Here is a 17,846-nt window from a genome sequence, read left to right on the forward strand (position 1 = left end):
GTATAGGACGCTCTCACTCGCATATTCCCACATGAATGATCAGGATCAGACCATCTGTAGCACGTCACAACATTTGTAACTATTCCATAAAGCGGGCCGTATCCGTAGCGTTACCAAGATAAGGTTTCCCTCTTATATTCACATACTACAGACCATTTTGGTTATCACTTAAGATATGATCCACTTATATGTCACCACGTACATGCTTAAGTTACATAATGACAACCAAGAATTTTAGTTTTTTGGTTTGTGGTAAAGCAAATAAAACATCCAATGTTCAAAGACAAGTAATGAAGAAAATATATATTATACATCACAAGCGTTCGTACAAAACTGTGTTTACAAACTACAAGACATGAGAGTTTAGGGCATCATCCCCAACACGAAGAAGAACGTTGTGTGCGGAAAAATAGAAAAAGAAAATCGAGGAAAAAATCGTAGTCGTGGTCGAGGAAGAATGCTGAGGATGAGGAAGAAGAAACACGTGCGGAGTTTAAATTTAAAGATTATTTTAGGAAATTTTAAAAAAAGCGAAACCTCGTGAGACACTTTTTTTTGCTATAGATTGTAAATACTTTGGTTATTTTTCTATTTATAAAAAATACCCTATTTTCTTTTGCACAGTTTGTTTTTGTGTAGTGTGGATACTTTGATTTACTTAAGTTTGGTTAGTTTTCATATTCTTGGATTGAAATTCTTTGGATACCTAGTTAATGCTTTGTTTTGAAAATGAATGTTTAGCATAATAGTTTTTTTTTTAACATTCTTTTGTTCGTTGTTCTTGTGAGAGTTTTAACCATACTTAGATGGCCAAATAGAATGCACAAACAATCAGCAGAATAAATCAAAAGCAATAGAGACTTACAAATGGTCTAATCCTAACCATTCATGTATTAGACATACGAGCGGGGATGCTCTATACAAAGGAGTTTGTATAAGATCGAACCACGAAATATTTAGTCTCGTTATATAATGTCGTTCATGATAGAGATTTTCATTTCACTAGGATGACCATAGGTAACATGACCTTAATCCTGAGTGAGTTGTGAACTCCTGCCTATGAGGGTGGTTCTTTGATTTGCATGGGTGCGAGTAGCCAGATTGCCGACTCAAACCTACCACTTTGAGTATTCATTTGATTGAGGAGTTGGGAACTCAACTACATAAGACAAAATTCACTCCTTCCCCAAAACAGGGGGTTAGTAGATAAATTGCTCCCTTAAAGACTGATTCTGGGGCTCGAACAATGTGGCGCCATACCTTCTCTTGGCTCGAGAAGGGTTTACTCATAATGGGACTATGATGTATTGTTCATTAGAGGAATCAGTGGTACTTAAGGAGTTAGATGTAACTACAAGGGCAAAACGATAAATTGGCCTAATTGTACTTACGAGCAATTTGTGAAGGGTCATCATACTGTTGATTGGTTATATCCAATGGACACAGAAATATATCTGTAGTGCGAAGAGTGTAGTTTTCAGTCTTTAGTGGAGTGTCTGATAGTTAACGAATGGTGGATATCGTGATTAAAGAGTTTAATCAGTTATTCATGTACCGTTGGAGCTTCAAGGTACAGGTCCATAAGGTCCTCTTGGTAGCTCAATGGATTCATGTTGAGAATCGGTTTTTGGGTTAGTTTGAAGTGTTCAAATTAACAAGAGGGAATTTGATTATATATGATATAATTAAATTAGTTCAATTATATATGATATAATTGATTTGATGTATTAGATACATTAATTGGAGGAATTAATATAAATATGATTTATATTAAATGCCATAAAGGAGAAAAAGAACTATGGTTTATATATTGCATGAGATATGATATTAAAACTATAAGTTATAAATATAATATGATAAATTAGTTATTATATTTATTTATAATAAATCAATTATGAGATAATTGATTTCGGTTTCCTCCAATAACCGACTTAGTGGTTGGTCATAGTCAGTTTATGGCAACCGGGTTAAAAGTAAAAAATGGTTTTTCATTTTATGATTGGAACATGCTACACGAATTAAGTGATCGTTTTCATATTCGAGAGAGTAAACGATAAAAGCATCGAGTTTTCCTATACGATAGCTACTCGCTGCTAAACGATCGAGTACCCAACTCTAAACGATAGACTTCTGTCTTCTCCCACTTACTCGATCGTCCAGTTCCTCCTTCCCTCTGCCAAATCCATACAGAGCCCACACCTCCTGGATTCTCACACCAAGAATACCAACGTAGCCTCGTGGTAGTGTCAAGTTGTTGTTTCAGGGTCGAGGATCGAGTGTTACTTGATTAGGTTCGAGGATCTTACAATTCGTGTTGTTAATTGGTTTGCTTGTGTCGCGTTCGTTCTGTTGGACGCTTTGTTGATTGATCGAGGGAGCACTAGAAGAAAAGTTCTTCAAAGGTATATTCACTCGATCCCTTTTGTGTTTATTCTTTTGAAGCATGCTGTAATTTAGACTTGATATATAATCGTTCTGTTAGTCCATAAATGTTCATGTTCTTTCATAAAGGGGTTTGGAACGATCTACTTCTGCTCATTGGTTCTCTATGTTTTGAGTTCCTTTAAAGGTCTGTAACATAATTTGCATTTGTGAAGCCTTTCAACAGTGTTGATTTATCACAATCCCTACTAAAACACAGTGATACACTGACACTACCTTTCAAATATTGAAGCACCCATTTAACTGTATTCCAATGCTCCTTCCCAGGATTTGACATAAACCTACTTATCATACTCATAGCATATCCCAAGTCAGACCTAGTACAAATCATCAAATACATAATACTTCCAACAACATTATAGGAAATATTAGACATCTCTAACTTTACTTGTTTAGTAACAGGACACTGAGATGAAGAGAGCCTAAAATGAGATGCTGAGGGTGTCGAAATTGCCTTACAACCAGACATATTATACTTCTCAAGCAGTTTATACACATAACTCTCCTGCAAAATGGTTAACAAACCTTTCTCCCTATTTCTTTTTACATTCATGCCTAGGATCCTTTTCAGTTCACTTAAATCTTTCATCTTAAATTCACTGCTCAACTGTTTCTTGTGATTACAGATTTCAGAATAATCCTTAGACACCAGGGTCATATCATCTACATACAGAAGTAGATAAATATATGTACCATTCTAAGATAGTTTCCAGTACATGCAGGCATCTCCTGTGAAACCCCTGCTTCAGAATAAAGGTGTCAAACCTGATATACCACTGCCCCGGCGATTGCTTCAGTTCATAGATAAACTTTTGAAGACGATAAACCATGTATTCCTTTCCTTTCACCTCATAGCCCTTAGGTTGAGCCATGTAGATCACTTCCTCGAATTCTCTATGAAGGAAATCTGTGGTGACGTCCATCTGTTCAACAAACATACCAAAGTGAATAGTAATAGATAAAATTAATCGAATGGACGAATGCCTCACCACTGGAGAGAAAATCTCATGAAAGTCAACTCTCTCCTTCTGAATGTAGCCCTTGGCTACTAGTCTAGTCTTACACCTAAACTTACTGTCACCTCTGGTACCTGGCTTGATTTTATAACTCCATTTTCACTAAATGAGTTTCTGATTAGGAGGCCTTGGAACCAATGAGCATGTCTGATTCTTCTGCAATGAGAACAACTCTACTTCCATAGCATCCTTCCATTGTTCCTTCAAATCAGGTACAATTGCCTTCTCAAAAGTAAGAGGTTCGCTTCAATACTATCAGTTGCACAAGTAAGAGCATAAGCATCAGCATAACTATACTTCGTAGGAGCCTGTCTCACCCGCTGAGGCCTGACACATGTAAGCTGATAATTTTGTATGTCACTACTACTTGAACTTTCTTCACTGCAAGCTCCCTCATCAATCAAAGTTCTTTGCAGTTGAGGCTGTCTACCATCAGAACTGGATGACTAATCGCTGGATTCACCTGAACTAACTAATGATCGTGCTTTCGAATCAATTCTAACCTCTGCCACAACCTGATCAATGGTCTGCTGTTTTTGCTGCTCTTTGACACAAAATGGCATCTCCGCTTCATTAAAGGTCACATCTTTGCTGATGATACATTTATTTCTGCCCTCTTCCAAACACCAAAGTTTATATCCTTTAACACCCTGAGGATAGCCAATAAACATACATTTCAGTGCACTCTTATTCAGCTTCCCTTCCTTAATATGAGAATAAGCTAAACATCCAAACACTTTGAGATGATCCAAACTTAGAGCTTTTCCTGTCCATCTCTCCTGAGGAGTCTTTAGGCTTAAGGCGGAAGACAGACTCCTATTAATGAGGTAATAGACTGTTTGGGCAGCTTCCCCTCAAAACTTCAAGGGCAATGAAGCATTTGTCAAGAGACGTCTTGTACGCTCCATAATTGTTCTGTTAAACCTCTCAGCTAAACTATTCTGCTGTGGAGTGTACGTAAAAATGAAATGCCTCGTAATTCCCTCAAATTTGCAAAACTTATCAAATTACACAAATTCTAAACCGTTGTCTATCCTCAGATACTTTACCTTTCTGCCTATTTGGTTATCAACCTACTTTTTCCATTCAAGAAATTTTTCAAAAGCTTCATCCTTCTGTTTTAGTGGATACATCCACACCGTCCTTGAAAAATCATCGATGATCGACATGAAGTATCTCGAACCTCCCATAGAAGGTACCTTTGTAGGACCTTATAAATCTGAATGAACATAATCCAAAATTCGTTTGGTAGAATGCTTCCCTTTCCCAAACTTTACTCTGATAGACTTTCCCATTATGCAATGTTCACAAAATGGGAGTTCAATGTCTTTAACTTCTCAAAGCAAACCTTGTTGTGAAAGAGCTTGAAGACCTCTTTCACTTATATGAGCTAGTCTTTTATGCCATAACATAGACGTATCTATTTCTTTCCCAGATGCAATAATAACACTACCTGAAACTATAGTACCCTCCAACATAAAAAGTGAAGGACCTCATATCTAAGAGTTCCATAAGCGCGTTCGGATCATTCCGATCTCACCGTGATTGAAATACAACATTATACATTCAACTCATACAGTTATGTAAATAAACTCTAATTAATGACATGCTGAGAACAAGATAAACAACAAGGGAGAGAGTTCCATACTAGTTGAAGACAGTCTTCACACTTCGGAACTCCAACGCAGCAGAAAACCACCACGAGATCTACCAACGCCCAGTGGAAACATCGACTGCAGTAGCACGAACAACGCGAACTCACGACCGCAACGGGGAAGACACCACTACTAAAGAGCCCCGGGTATTCTCGGAGTGAAAACCCAAAGGGTGGGCTTTGGTGAATTTGCTAGAGGAAGGAGGAACACAAATCGTGTAGGCGATAAGTAAATGGGAGGGAATAAAATGCTATCGCATAGCAGAAATGCTTATCATTTAGGAGGAGCTACACGATTGTGTAGGATTTACTGAACGGTCGTTTAGGAAAAGGTACACGGTTGTTTAGTAAAATCGGCACACTATTCGATCATTTAGAGAAGCTATCCGATCGTGTAGGAAATAACATGCGATCGTTTAGTGCGTGGTGGACGATCGTTTAGGCAGAGAAGAGCTATCATATACTCTCAAGCGATCGTTTACTTTCATCAACGCGCGCTTCCGAATTCTCTTTAGGCGATCTGACGATGGGCGATCAAAATGAAAACCTTTTTCATTTTAATTCATCGGTTACATTAACCGAAACTCCCCACTAACCCACGTCCGACGTGAAAAATGGATTAATTATCATATAATTAATCAACTAATTAATTCATAAATATAATCATATTATATTTTTTACCCTATAGTTTGATATTACATATCTACTATAGTATTTTCTCCTCTACTTGATATAAATCATATTTATATCTAATTTCCTCGAAAATAATGTATCTCTTATATTTAGCTAATTATATCATATATAATTAACCAGTCCAATTATATCATATATAATCGAACTTCCTTTTATCAATTTGAACATTTTAAATTAACCCAAATACTGGTTCTCGACTTTATCCAAGCTACCCAGGGGACCTAATGAACCTGTGGCTCGAAGCTCCAACGGTCCATGAATAGCTAACTAAACTCTTTAGCCACGAGATCCACCATCCGTTAACTGTCATGCATTCCACTAAAGACCAACAACTGAACTCTTCTTACCACAGATATATTTCTCTGTCCATCGGATATAACCAATCATGAGTACGATGACCCTTCACAGATTCTCGTAAGTACAGTTGAACCAAATTACCATTATGCCCCTGTAGTTACATCTCACTCCTTAAGTACCACTAATTCCTCTAATGAATAATACAACATAGTCCAACTATGTGTGAACACCTCTCGGGCCAAGAGAAGGTGTGTGGCGCCACATCGTTTAATCCCCAAAATCAGCCTTTAAGGGAGTTATCTATCTACTTACCCCTGCCTCGAGGAAGAAGTGAATTCCATCTTGTGTAACTAAGTTCCCAGCTCCCAAAACAGACGAATCCTTAAAATGGTAGGTTTGAATCGGCGACCTGGCCACTCGCACCCATACAAATCAAATGACCGCCCTCAATGGTAGGAGTTCCCAACTCACTTAGGATTGAGGTCATGTTACCTATGGTCATCCTAGTGAAGTGAAGTCTCACATGAATGGTGTTATATAACGATACGTTATTACTTCGTGGTCAGGTCTTATACAAACTCTTTGTATAGGACGCCCTCGTTCGCATGTCCCCAACACGAATGATCAGGATCAGACCATCTGTGACAAGTCACAACACTTGTGACCATTCCACAAAGCGGGCCTTATCAGTAGCGTTACTAGGATAAGGTTTTCCTCCTATATCCATATACTACAGACCATTTTGGTTACCACTCAAGACATGATCCACTTGTATGTCACCACATACATGCTTGAGTTACATACAGATAACCAGGGATTTTATGTTTAATGGTTTGTGGTAAAGCAAATAAAATAAGTAACTGAGCAAAATTACAAGATGTGAAGTAAATATCATATATTAACAACACAAGCATTCGTACAAACTGTTTACAAACTATAGGACACGAGATTTTAGGGTATTAACCCCAACATAAAGGCCATTCCTCAAGGTCCCCTTCAACTTAACCAAAGAACCCTTGATAACCTTTAGAACTCCATTCTCAAATTTATAGGAATAACCTGCTCTATCAAACTCGCCCAAAGAAATTAATTTAATTTGAGTTCTGGAACATACCTTACATTGTAAGAATTTTGATCATTCTATCATGTGTTACAATTTGAACTGACCCAATTCCTTTTACATCACAAGCACCATTATCACTAAGTAAAACTGATACCCCATCATTTTCCTAAAAATCAATCAAGAATTCTCGATTAGGAGTCACGTGAAACATGCACCCTGAATCCATGATCCAAACATCTTGTATATCTCTGCTAGACACTATCAAAACCTCTGTTGAATCATACCCATCAGTAACATTTGTTGCACTAGATTCCTTTACATGCTTGCTACTTGATGCTTTCTTGCTCTTATTTAAAGGGCAATTTTTCTGAAAGTGTTCTTCTTTATGACATATGAAACACTTTCTGATTTTTTTCCTTTGATTTTGACCTGGATCTCGTCTATTTTCCTTTTCCATTCTTTTTCTCACTTCTGCCTCTGGCCATGAGTAACTCTCCATCCTTGCATTCCTTTTTAATCTCGAGGTTTTTAGTTCTCAAGGCGTCCAATACTATATCCATGTACAATGAATCCCATCCATATTTAATAGCTGCTTTAACTTCTTGATACAATTCAGACAATAAATTCAGAAGAATAACCGCTTGATTTTCATCCGACATCTTCTCACTGATGTTATTGAGATCAACTATAATCTTCTAGAATTCATCCAAGTTCTCTTCTAAGCCTTTACTAGAGTTCATCTTATATCTAAAAAATTCTCTTTTATATATAATTTATTTGGCAAGGACTTAGTCAAGTAAAGACTTTCTAATTACCGCTATAGTAGTGGCCTCATCTACTAGCCTAAGCAGTCCATTTGACAGATATAGAATTATCGTCGAATAGGCTATCTCATCCATATCCCTTTTCTCAGCTTCTGTAATTGTTGGCAGAAGGTCATTTTCGTCTAAGAATTTGGCTACTTTTTGTTGCACCAAAAGAGCCCTAATCTTTTTCCTCCATAACCTGAAATCACTCTTCCCGTCAAATTTAACAACTTTGAACCGTGTTCGTTATGTAAACAACGAACCCATCTGTCAAATTAATCCCAACAAAAAATTTAATCTCTTTGAATCGAATGGAGCTCTGATACAACTTGTGAGAGTTTTGAATCGAATTTATATGGCCAAACAAAACGCATAAAAAATCGGCAGAATAAATAAAAGTCATAAAGAAAGAACACCAAGATATATAGTGGTTCGACCAATTTGGTCTACATCCACTTTGAGAACTAGTTTGAATCAATTTTATTACGAGCAATGAGGAATTTACAATTACAGATAATCAACAATAACCACCAATTTGTAATTTTGATACCCACTGATACCGAGAGATTCGCACACGACGTCACCTCTGAAACCAAGAACAAACCTGCTGAAAAATAGCCCAAGTCTAGCACACTGGAGCCAACGCCTCTGACCGGTGCACCCCTGCAGACCACGCTCACTTTGTTGTGGATGACCGGTGGACACCCACGCCGAACCGAAACCTAGACACCTTCCCAGATCGAACCGAACACCCGCAAGGACACCCACGCTCAAACCCCATTGGACATTCACCTGCGGATGAGGAGTACCCACGCCGAATAGCCACCTGACGTCGCCTACTACCGGATGAAACCAACTACCGTCGACCCTCTCTCTCCTTGCGTGTGTATGCTCAAGTCGGTTGCTCTTCTTCTCCTAAAGGTGTTTCACGATTTTCAGCCCTAAACGCAAAGAAGATGGGTTAATTACAAAATTGTCATTTGCCCATGATTACCATAATGCCACTGGACCTTTAATTTAACCAAAAATCCAATAAACCCACTTAAATTCCTTGTTATTTTCTACAGTTCTTTAAACAACCCTTAATTAGGAGCATATCTCTACTCAATAAAGTGCCACATATCCTACCTTTGAAGTTCTAAAAAACCATAAAATTCCATTTGTCTTTTCTTTCCAAGACCTTCTAATTTTAATCTTTCTCATGTTTAAACCTCCTAGCACGTTTAATAGAGTTTAGCCTTTGTGTATTTTTTTTTTTTTTATATATAAGTTCATAACACCTAAAAAGTATTATCTCAACTTGACTCGTGCTCATTCTAGTATTAAGTTTATTTGATGACTTTACAAGCATCCAACGTTTAGGAGGTAGGTCAGGCTTTTGTATGAAACCATGCCAAAACGAAATGTTTGGAGTCTTTAATCAAAAACTGGGTCAAAGAGGAAGAAAAATGCCGCCATGACCAATTTCAAAACGCTTCACCTCAATGTTGCTTCAAGAAAGTAGTTGGGCGTCGTGATGCTTTGGAGATCATGAAGGAAAAGAGTATTATGGGTTGATGTTGTAGGGTGCTAGGGATCAACACTCGGTGTGTCGAGAAACACTCACTTATAGCGTTGCAATCACTCTTATATGGATGTAAAACCCTTCCTTACCAAATTTAAATAAGAGACATTAATAAATTATGGGTTTAAATCTTTTTTGGTCCACTAATTCTAAATTAGTGTGATTCTCAATTATCGATTCTAATTTAGAAAATTAGAATTTCAGTTTAATCTAAATTTATTAAAATGTTGAAAAAAGAGATTTTCGATTGAAATCTTAAATTTCGAGATTTTGAAATTTAATATAGAAAATTTTCCAATTTTTCAAGCTCTTTATTTTGTTAATTTTTGAAAAGATAAATTATGTTTGGTACATTAGAAAACCACGACTAAGTTATACAAAATATCCTTGAACTTTTTACTTTTTGATAAAAATAACTTTCAACTTCCATAAGTTTCAAAAATACACATAAGCTTTTAAAAATTAGTTTTAAAAAAATACTCTTATCATTAGTTTTGAATGGAAACCATTAGTGATTTGTTCGAAAACGCTCTTGAACTTTAAAAAAAAAAATTACTTCCACTGTCACTATATCAATACAAATCATTAATACTCATTTTAAATATCTTTGAAATTTTAAAAGTTTTATGAATGCTATTAGACTTGAAAAAAAAAAGTTTAAAAATGCTCCTACTAGTATGATGATCAATTTATTTAAAGTTTTATTGAGTAGGGTGTTCAAACGACCCTACTGTTAGGATTTATGCCGTAAAGCCTCGTAATTAATTAGTTTATTAAGGGGCCTTTCTATATATAAAAAAAAAATATTTACAAATATTTACACTTTATAGCAAAAAGTTCTAAAAGTAAGCACTTTTAAAACTTTTTGCTATAAAGTGTACATATTTTTTAGATTTTTCTATTTACAACAATTTTCCTTTAATTATTGATTATGCAATATTAATTTATCCATTAAACAAGAAAAATCTAAGGTCATTACAGGCAGTCATGACATACATATGGATCATGTTCAAGAAATAAAAAGGCCTAGTATATGGATAAGATTGGGTATCTTATCCTGCCTTAACGTGATGACACTATGGATACGATCTACTTTGTAATTGTTACAAATGGTTTGATCCATATTGTTCATTTGGAGACATGTGAGCGGGATTATCCTTTACAAAGAGTTCATATAAGACCGAAATGTGAAATATTTAATCTCTCTTTTTAAATGTATTAATTTTTCATAGGATGATCATGTACAACTCGGTCTCAATCCTGAGTGGTTTATAAACTCCTATCTATGTGGTTAGTTCTTTGTTTTGCACGGGTGAAAGTGGTTCAAGTTTCCGACTCAATAAATCTACCATTTTGGGGACTTTACTAATGGGGGAAATGGGAACATAACTTCTCAAAGAGATGAAATTCACTCCTTCCTCAGATAAGTAGTTCCCTTAAGTGTTGGTTTGTGGTCTTAAACAATGGATCACGCCTTCTCACTTGCCCGAGTGGGACTTAGCTTATGGTTAGACCATAAACAAATTATTCATTAAAAGAATTAGTTGTACTTAAAGAAAAGAAATAACTATAGGGGTGAAATAGACATCTTGACCCAGTTGTAATTATGAACACCTTGTGAAAGATCGACTTGCTTATATTGAATATACCCATGAACACAACTTGTGATGCAGTGTATAAATGTTCAACTATGAGTTTATAGTAATTTTCCCTATAGTTAATGAATGAAGGTTAATTTAATTAAAGAGCTTAATTGATTAATCTTTGATCATTGAAACTTATAATTTGTAGGTCTGTAAAGTTCCCTTGCTAGCTTACCACGGATAAAATATATTGAAAGAAAATTTGAAAAGTTCAAAATTTATGAGGGAAAATATTAATTGTATAGAGTGCAATTAAAACATGATTTATTATAAAGTGTATTTGAATGAGATTCAAATTAAAACTTCATAATATGGAGAATTAATTTATTTGAATATAACTCAAATAATTAATTACTCATTTGGATGAGATCTATGTAAATAAATAAATTATTTAATTTGAATAAGATTCTAATTAAATATACAATAAGAGAATTATTTTATTTGATATTCAAATAATTAATTAATTAATTTGAATGGGATTGAATTGAAGAGAATTTGGAAAAGATAAATATTTAAATATGATTTAAATATTTTAAACTTTTTAATATGAGATATTAAATGAGAAGATATTTTGTATTAGATATTATTGAATATTTAATTTAAAATATTTGCAGAGGGATTCTCGGATTAGGAGTGGCCTAGAGATCTATAAATAGGGGCTAGGGAGCTCTCATGGAACCCACACTCTACAGGCTACAAAACAATTTCTATAGTCATTCTCTTTCAAGGGCGCCTATTCCCTCTCATCTTTCAAGAGTGATTTCCACAAATTGGATCTTTGCTATAGAGCAAGTAAGATCTTGTAGAAAATGAAGATTTTAAAGAGAAGACTATCAATTCGAGAGGAGGATGTTGAAATTATGTCGTCAAAGATGTTGCTGAACATTTTATTTATTATTTGTATTTTATTTATTATTTGTATTTTTAACTCGTTCTAGAAATTAAAGAATGCGATTACACGCTTCCGCCATGATTCAAATACTTTTCCCGACAACCCGAGCTACCCAACCCAAAATGTAAGGGGTAGGTTGGGTTAAATTTTTTCAATTTTTGTTAGATTGGGTTGGGTCGCAATTTGGCTTAATTTTTTTTCTTTGAATATATATATATATATATATATATATATATATATATATGTATGTATTCAAAATTGGATTACTTTGTATTGATTAATTTATGAATTTTTAATATTTTTTTTTGTAATTATTATGATATTTATTTTTGTTTAAACTTTTTAATAAATATCATAGATATTTGGTATTTAACATTTGAATTTTAGAGATTTTAGTTATTATTTATGTGTTGTTGATAAATTTACATATTTTTAATTTAAAAAAAAGTTATAACCTAACAATCCTATTTGGGTTGAGTTAAAAGACTTTATTTGGGTCTTCTTGGTTGCCAACCCAATTAACCCGAATTTTCGGGTTCGGATTGGTCAAAAAAACACTCTTAACCCAACCCAACCTATTTACACCCCTGTTATTGAGTTTGAAAAGACCCAAGTTTAAAATAATTATATAAGTACTCTATTTTTTCATATAGATACTCACATTTTTCTTTAATTTGTCTAATTCTTACACAATTTTGTCACAACAAAATATAAATCATAACTTCAAGTTAAAGAATAAGATCCCACAAAACTCCAAGAATAAAAATCTTCTTTTAAAACTCACCCGAATTACAAATTGCAAAACACAAAAAGAACGAATTTGGTTATTAACACACACAACTAGTAATGTATAATCTTATCAAAATATATAAGTCCCAAGGTCCCGTTAGTACTTCTATTATTCTATTTTTTTTTGGTTATAATTTATATACCTCAACTGAAGGGTACAATTTTTTCTAATGAGATAAACATAAGATTAAAGGAGAGTGAGAGTGGGAGGGAAGAAAATAGAGAAAATAGTAGGAGAGAGAGAAAATGAAAGAGTTGATGGGGTCATTAATGATGATAATATTTTTAACTTTTTTTAAGAGTTATAATGTAACATTTGAAAGTTTATATTTATGTAACGCTATATTAACTATTTTTGTTTATATATTTATAGTGAGAGTAATTTTTTATTTTTTTAAAAATTTAAATGTATTTTTAAATTTTTTTGAAAGTTTAGAGGTACTCTTGAAATAAAATACCAATGGTTTTTTGTTTTTTAATTTTTTTTTTTAAAATTTAAGTATATTTTTAAAAGTTTTGTATGTTAAATAATATTTTTGATACAAATTAGAAAGTTTAATGACACATTTTGTATAATTTAGCTTTGTTTTAAAATTTTAGAAGGAGAGAAGAAAAAGATTAGGAGCCCTAGCCCGATGGCTTCCTCTCCTTTCTTTCTTTCTCTAAAAATCGTGAAACCCATCCATCCCTCCGATGCGACAACCACTACGATCGGCGGCGACGACCCACTCCCCTGCCAACGCCTGCAATCACAAGCGGTTTCAGTAAGTTTCTTCTTCTCCATCGCACTCTCCAACCTTTTCTCTTGCATTTCGGCGATCTCGTGTAGCGACTCAACATTTGTTGTGCAAACTCATTCCTACAGGCAACGACGTGAGAACCTCGCAAACAAGTCTATTGCACCTGCGAACCAGCAGTGCTTACGCACAGCAGCAACAAACTGATGTGAACCATACGATCTGGACAAGTTTTTAGTGGCGTTTCCCCTTTCGTCAAGGTTTGGCTCTTACCCATTTTTTTTTCGGCTCTAAATTTGAGATACACGCTTCTTAAAGTCTAAGGGCATTCGAATACCAACCCACAATGATTTTGGGTAAGAATTAGCGGGCAGAATACTCTGAATTCCCTTTCAAACTAATTTAAGGTTCTTTAAATTTGTCTCTAATACTTGGAAGATCTTATTTTAGATTTGGAGTAGCTTTGGAACTATTCGGACGTTTTACAGCAAGGACCCATGTCTATTTCGGTGAGTTTTAGGTGTTACAGCTCTATTTAAATCCTTTCAAATTAAATTAAGGGGCTGTAATTTAGTCAATAACTCTCTGTTTGTAGTTTAGACTTGATTTGATTGTTCGGGTTGAGGTTTAAAGTCATCATAGTCTCTGAATCAAGCTATGTTCTAATCTTGGAATTTTGATTTTGTTATTTCAGGAGTCTTTCCATTAATTTAATAGGGCTTCTTAGGTATATAGCATGATGTGTGAATTATTTCTATTATAAATAATTATGACCTATGTTATCATGTAAAACTATGATGCATTTTGATATGGTTGGGCATGCCTAGATGGTGGTTTTGTTGGTTTTATAATGTACTCAACAAAATGCTATCATGTGAGCATGTTGGTGGAGTTGTATGAACATATATATGTTTAATGTTGAAAGCATAGTAATTTTTTATGTGGCTATTGGCATAAAGACATGATTTAGGTGTATGTTGTAGGACTCATTCATTCTATTGAAATTGTGTGATAAAGAGGTTTGAGGGCTGTGTTCATAAACGTGCAATGTTGGATTTAGAGAAGCATTGAAATTTTTACTCGATTAAGGGCTAATGCAGAGTTCAAACACTAGCATTGTAGAGAATGTCAAGACCTTGAGTGCGGTTAAGGGTTGACAAGCTGTTCGAGCCTTAGATACAGCTGAGGGTGAACATTGGTTGTTGTAAGGAACATGAAGGCCTTGAGTACGTTTAAGAGTTGATGTACAGTTCAAGGCTTTAGGTACGACTAGGGGTTGAAGGATAAGCTCCGTTGAGGACCATGGGATCCTGAGTACGGTCAGGGGTCAGTGTGTCTTGAAGGATTCAATTTTAGTAAGTCTTGTGAAAATTAAACTTGAATGTTGAGCAGACTCAAGAAACATGATTAGAAATCAAGTATGCATTATATGATGAGTTAATTCATGAGTTTAATGTGTTGTAACTTATATATACTTGTCACATATAGTGAGCATGTATAATTTTATAATTGTAACGCATTGTGCAATGGTTACTTGTATGTCGTTTGGTGGCCCTTCAGGTGTGAACTTCTTACCAATACATATTATGAACTGACCCCCCGTTAGATTTTGTTGGTGTTGATGTCCATGAGTACTAGGATATTAGTGATTTTGTTGGTGTTGATGTCCATGAGTACTAGGATATTAGTGATGCTGAAGAGGGAGCTTGAGAAAGATTAACCCTTACATGGATGGAGCCATTTTCAACATATACATATTTGATCTGACAATGGAGAAAGATTAACCCTTACTGAAGGGTTAATCATCAACTCCAACAAGATGCTGTTAGAGATAGAGTTCAAAACCAAGGGTTACTCTAGTATATTCTGAATCATCTACACTACGTAAAGGTTCAAGTCGTAAGACACTTATGCTTATGCACAGTGTTGTATAGACTGAAATTGGGAGTAGATGGATTTATTTTTGGGGAAGCTCTAAGTGGTACTTTGTTCGAGGGGAGGATGGTTAGGAATGCAAACGAAGTCCCACATTGGTTAGAAAGATAGTGATCATGGGTGTATAAGTGAAGATAATTATCGTTTGTATGAGATTTTTTTAGTGGTTCCAAAAACAAAGTCATGAGAGCTTATGTCCAAAGTGAACAATATCATACCATTGTGGAGATAAGTAGAGGTTTTGTTGTTCTTATGAGGTAAAGGTTTTGTTGTATTGTAACTAAATCTTACTTGAGAATTTGATTTTTGATAGTCTCTATCTAACCTTTTCATAATTTTAGTTTCATCAGCAATTTTCTTTATTCCCATAACTTTTTATTTCTTTCATAGATGTGCTATTTTTTGGAACTTTTATTATCATAGATACCTTGCCCTCCTCCTAGTTTATGCTTTTCTCATGTGTGAGGAAACTTCTGTAATATCTCCCTAGTAGCTGAAATATGCTGCTCCAATTTTGTTCATTCAATTTTTTGGCATCTACTTTTTGGTGGTAGAGCTGGGTTATTTCTCTAACCACCAACCTGATAGGAATGGTCTTAGGGTGGTTAGGAATATTATTAAGGTATTAAAGTAGTATTAGTAATTAGCTAAAAGGTTCATTAGCAAGGAGTTGGATGTAAATAGAGTGATGGGAGGAGGGGAGGAAAGCCGGGATTTATACACTGGCGTTAAGTTTGAGTCGGAATACTCAAGAGGGGAGTTATTGTCTTCTTATACTTTTCATCTTTCAACACTATTTTAGCTATCTGGTTTCTATCACAATCTTTCCAAGAGGCTGCAAAAATTTTCTTTTCGTATTTTTACTACCCCTCACTACATTTTAAAGAACTTCCAGGTATGTGACACTCAGAAACGTTTACAAGAAAACCAGTTAATGCATAGTGTATAAATTTCCAGTGATTTATCAAATTCATCCCTCATATTCAGTTATACAAACTTGGTTTAATTGTTCATATTTTTCCTTTCCAGATGTTGTGCATAAAGGATCTCCAGCGTTTTGTACATAAGAATTTCTGTGTGTTGGTGTTATATGGCTCTGCATCATTTTCAGGTCTGAACTAAGATCCTATAATACCTGCAAACTTTAGTGCAGTACCCAAATACATTTCGAATTCTTTTTTGGTACAAGAGGCCGTAGTTTACTTTGGGTTCACAAAACATGACAGAAATATTCAGTTACACAGCATGCAGACATTTGTCTCAAATGATGTTTGCAATCATCTTCTTCCACAGTTCTGAATATATTTTAGCAGTTGGAATTCATGGGAGGTCGAATGTTACTCTAACGTCCCTTCTGATTAGCAAAAACTATCTGTTGGCAATGATCTTATCTTTCTTAGAGTACTTTCTTGAAATCATTTTGTGTCCCAGTCTGAAGGAATACTGGTGGGTTAGTCAGACAGGCCTCGCAATGGTTGTAGTTGGAGAAATCATCCGTAAACTGGCTATCATAACTGCAGGTCGGTGTTTTACTCATCGGATTAAGATCTATCATGAGGACCATCACAAGCTAGTTACTCATGGAGTCTATAGTTTTGTTCGTCATCCTGGATACAGTGGTTTCCTCGTGTGGGCAGTTGGCACTCAAATCATGCTCTGTAATCCCTTTTCAACCATTGCATTTGCTGTTGTAGTTTGGCACTTCTTTGCCGAACGGATTCCATATGAAGAGTACTTCTTGAGACAGTTTTTTGGTCATGAGTATGAGGAGTATGCGAATCAAGTGCCTTCTGGAGTGCCATTTGTGAAGTGAAGTTGGACTAATGATTCAGATTCTTCGTCAACAGATGTCATGATTCTGCTCTTGAGGTATTTGTAATAACTTAGTGGGAGTAGTTATTGTGTTGTATATTAAGGCTTCTGATTGATGACTTTTGGGATTGCATTTATGGTCAAACCTTTGGATCTACTTGTAACATTTTTGTCCATTATGAAGGAAATATATATGATTAAAACTGAAAAAATTGTCCAAAATAACTTTTTTTTTTTTAGTTTTCACATTTCAAAATAGCATGCTTTTTGAAATCTTGTAGAATTGTTTTTTCGTGAGCCATCTTGGGCTAGATCGGGCCGAAGATTGTGTTAATTATTTTAACTTTTGAATATCAAATTTGATTGATGGGAAAGGAATTTTACGAATATGCTCTTATTAATATAAAAGTAATATAATTATTATAGTTACCCATTTTTTGGGAAATAGATGGTTGGCTTACTCAACAAGTTTCCTAAACGTGATCAAAAGTTTTCCAAGTGTT

The 17,846-nt window shown here is 34.9% G+C and overlaps 1 protein-coding gene across 3 annotated transcripts; it reads left to right on the forward strand.

Moving 5' to 3' along the window:
- Positions 1-13,411: 13,411 nt before the first annotated feature.
- On the forward strand, positions 13,412-17,507 carry LOC120069537 (putative protein-S-isoprenylcysteine O-methyltransferase). Of its 3 annotated transcripts, XM_090312997.1 has the most exons (5): positions 13,412-13,623; positions 13,725-13,856; positions 14,047-14,105; positions 16,561-16,642; positions 17,052-17,507. In XM_090312997.1, the coding sequence occupies exons 3-5, from the start codon at positions 14,094-14,096 to the stop codon at positions 17,342-17,344; spliced, it is 387 nt and encodes a 128-aa protein (XP_090169123.1). In that variant the 5' UTR covers positions 13,412-13,623; positions 13,725-13,856; positions 14,047-14,093; the 3' UTR covers positions 17,345-17,507. The 3 variants fall into 3 exon arrangements, 1 of the variants encoding a protein (XP_090169123.1); XR_016529235.1 differs by lacking the exons at positions 16,561-16,642; positions 17,052-17,507 and adding an exon at positions 14,697-14,951; XR_016529234.1 differs by lacking the exons at positions 16,561-16,642; positions 17,052-17,507 and adding an exon at positions 14,711-14,951.
- The last annotated feature ends 339 nt before the right edge of the window (positions 17,508-17,846 follow it).

Source organism: Benincasa hispida, chromosome 4 (genome assembly GCF_027475165.1).
Source record: "Benincasa hispida cultivar pf3 chromosome 4, pf3_genome.v1.1, whole genome shotgun sequence".
NCBI lineage: Eukaryota > Viridiplantae > Streptophyta > Magnoliopsida > Cucurbitales > Cucurbitaceae > Benincasa > Benincasa hispida.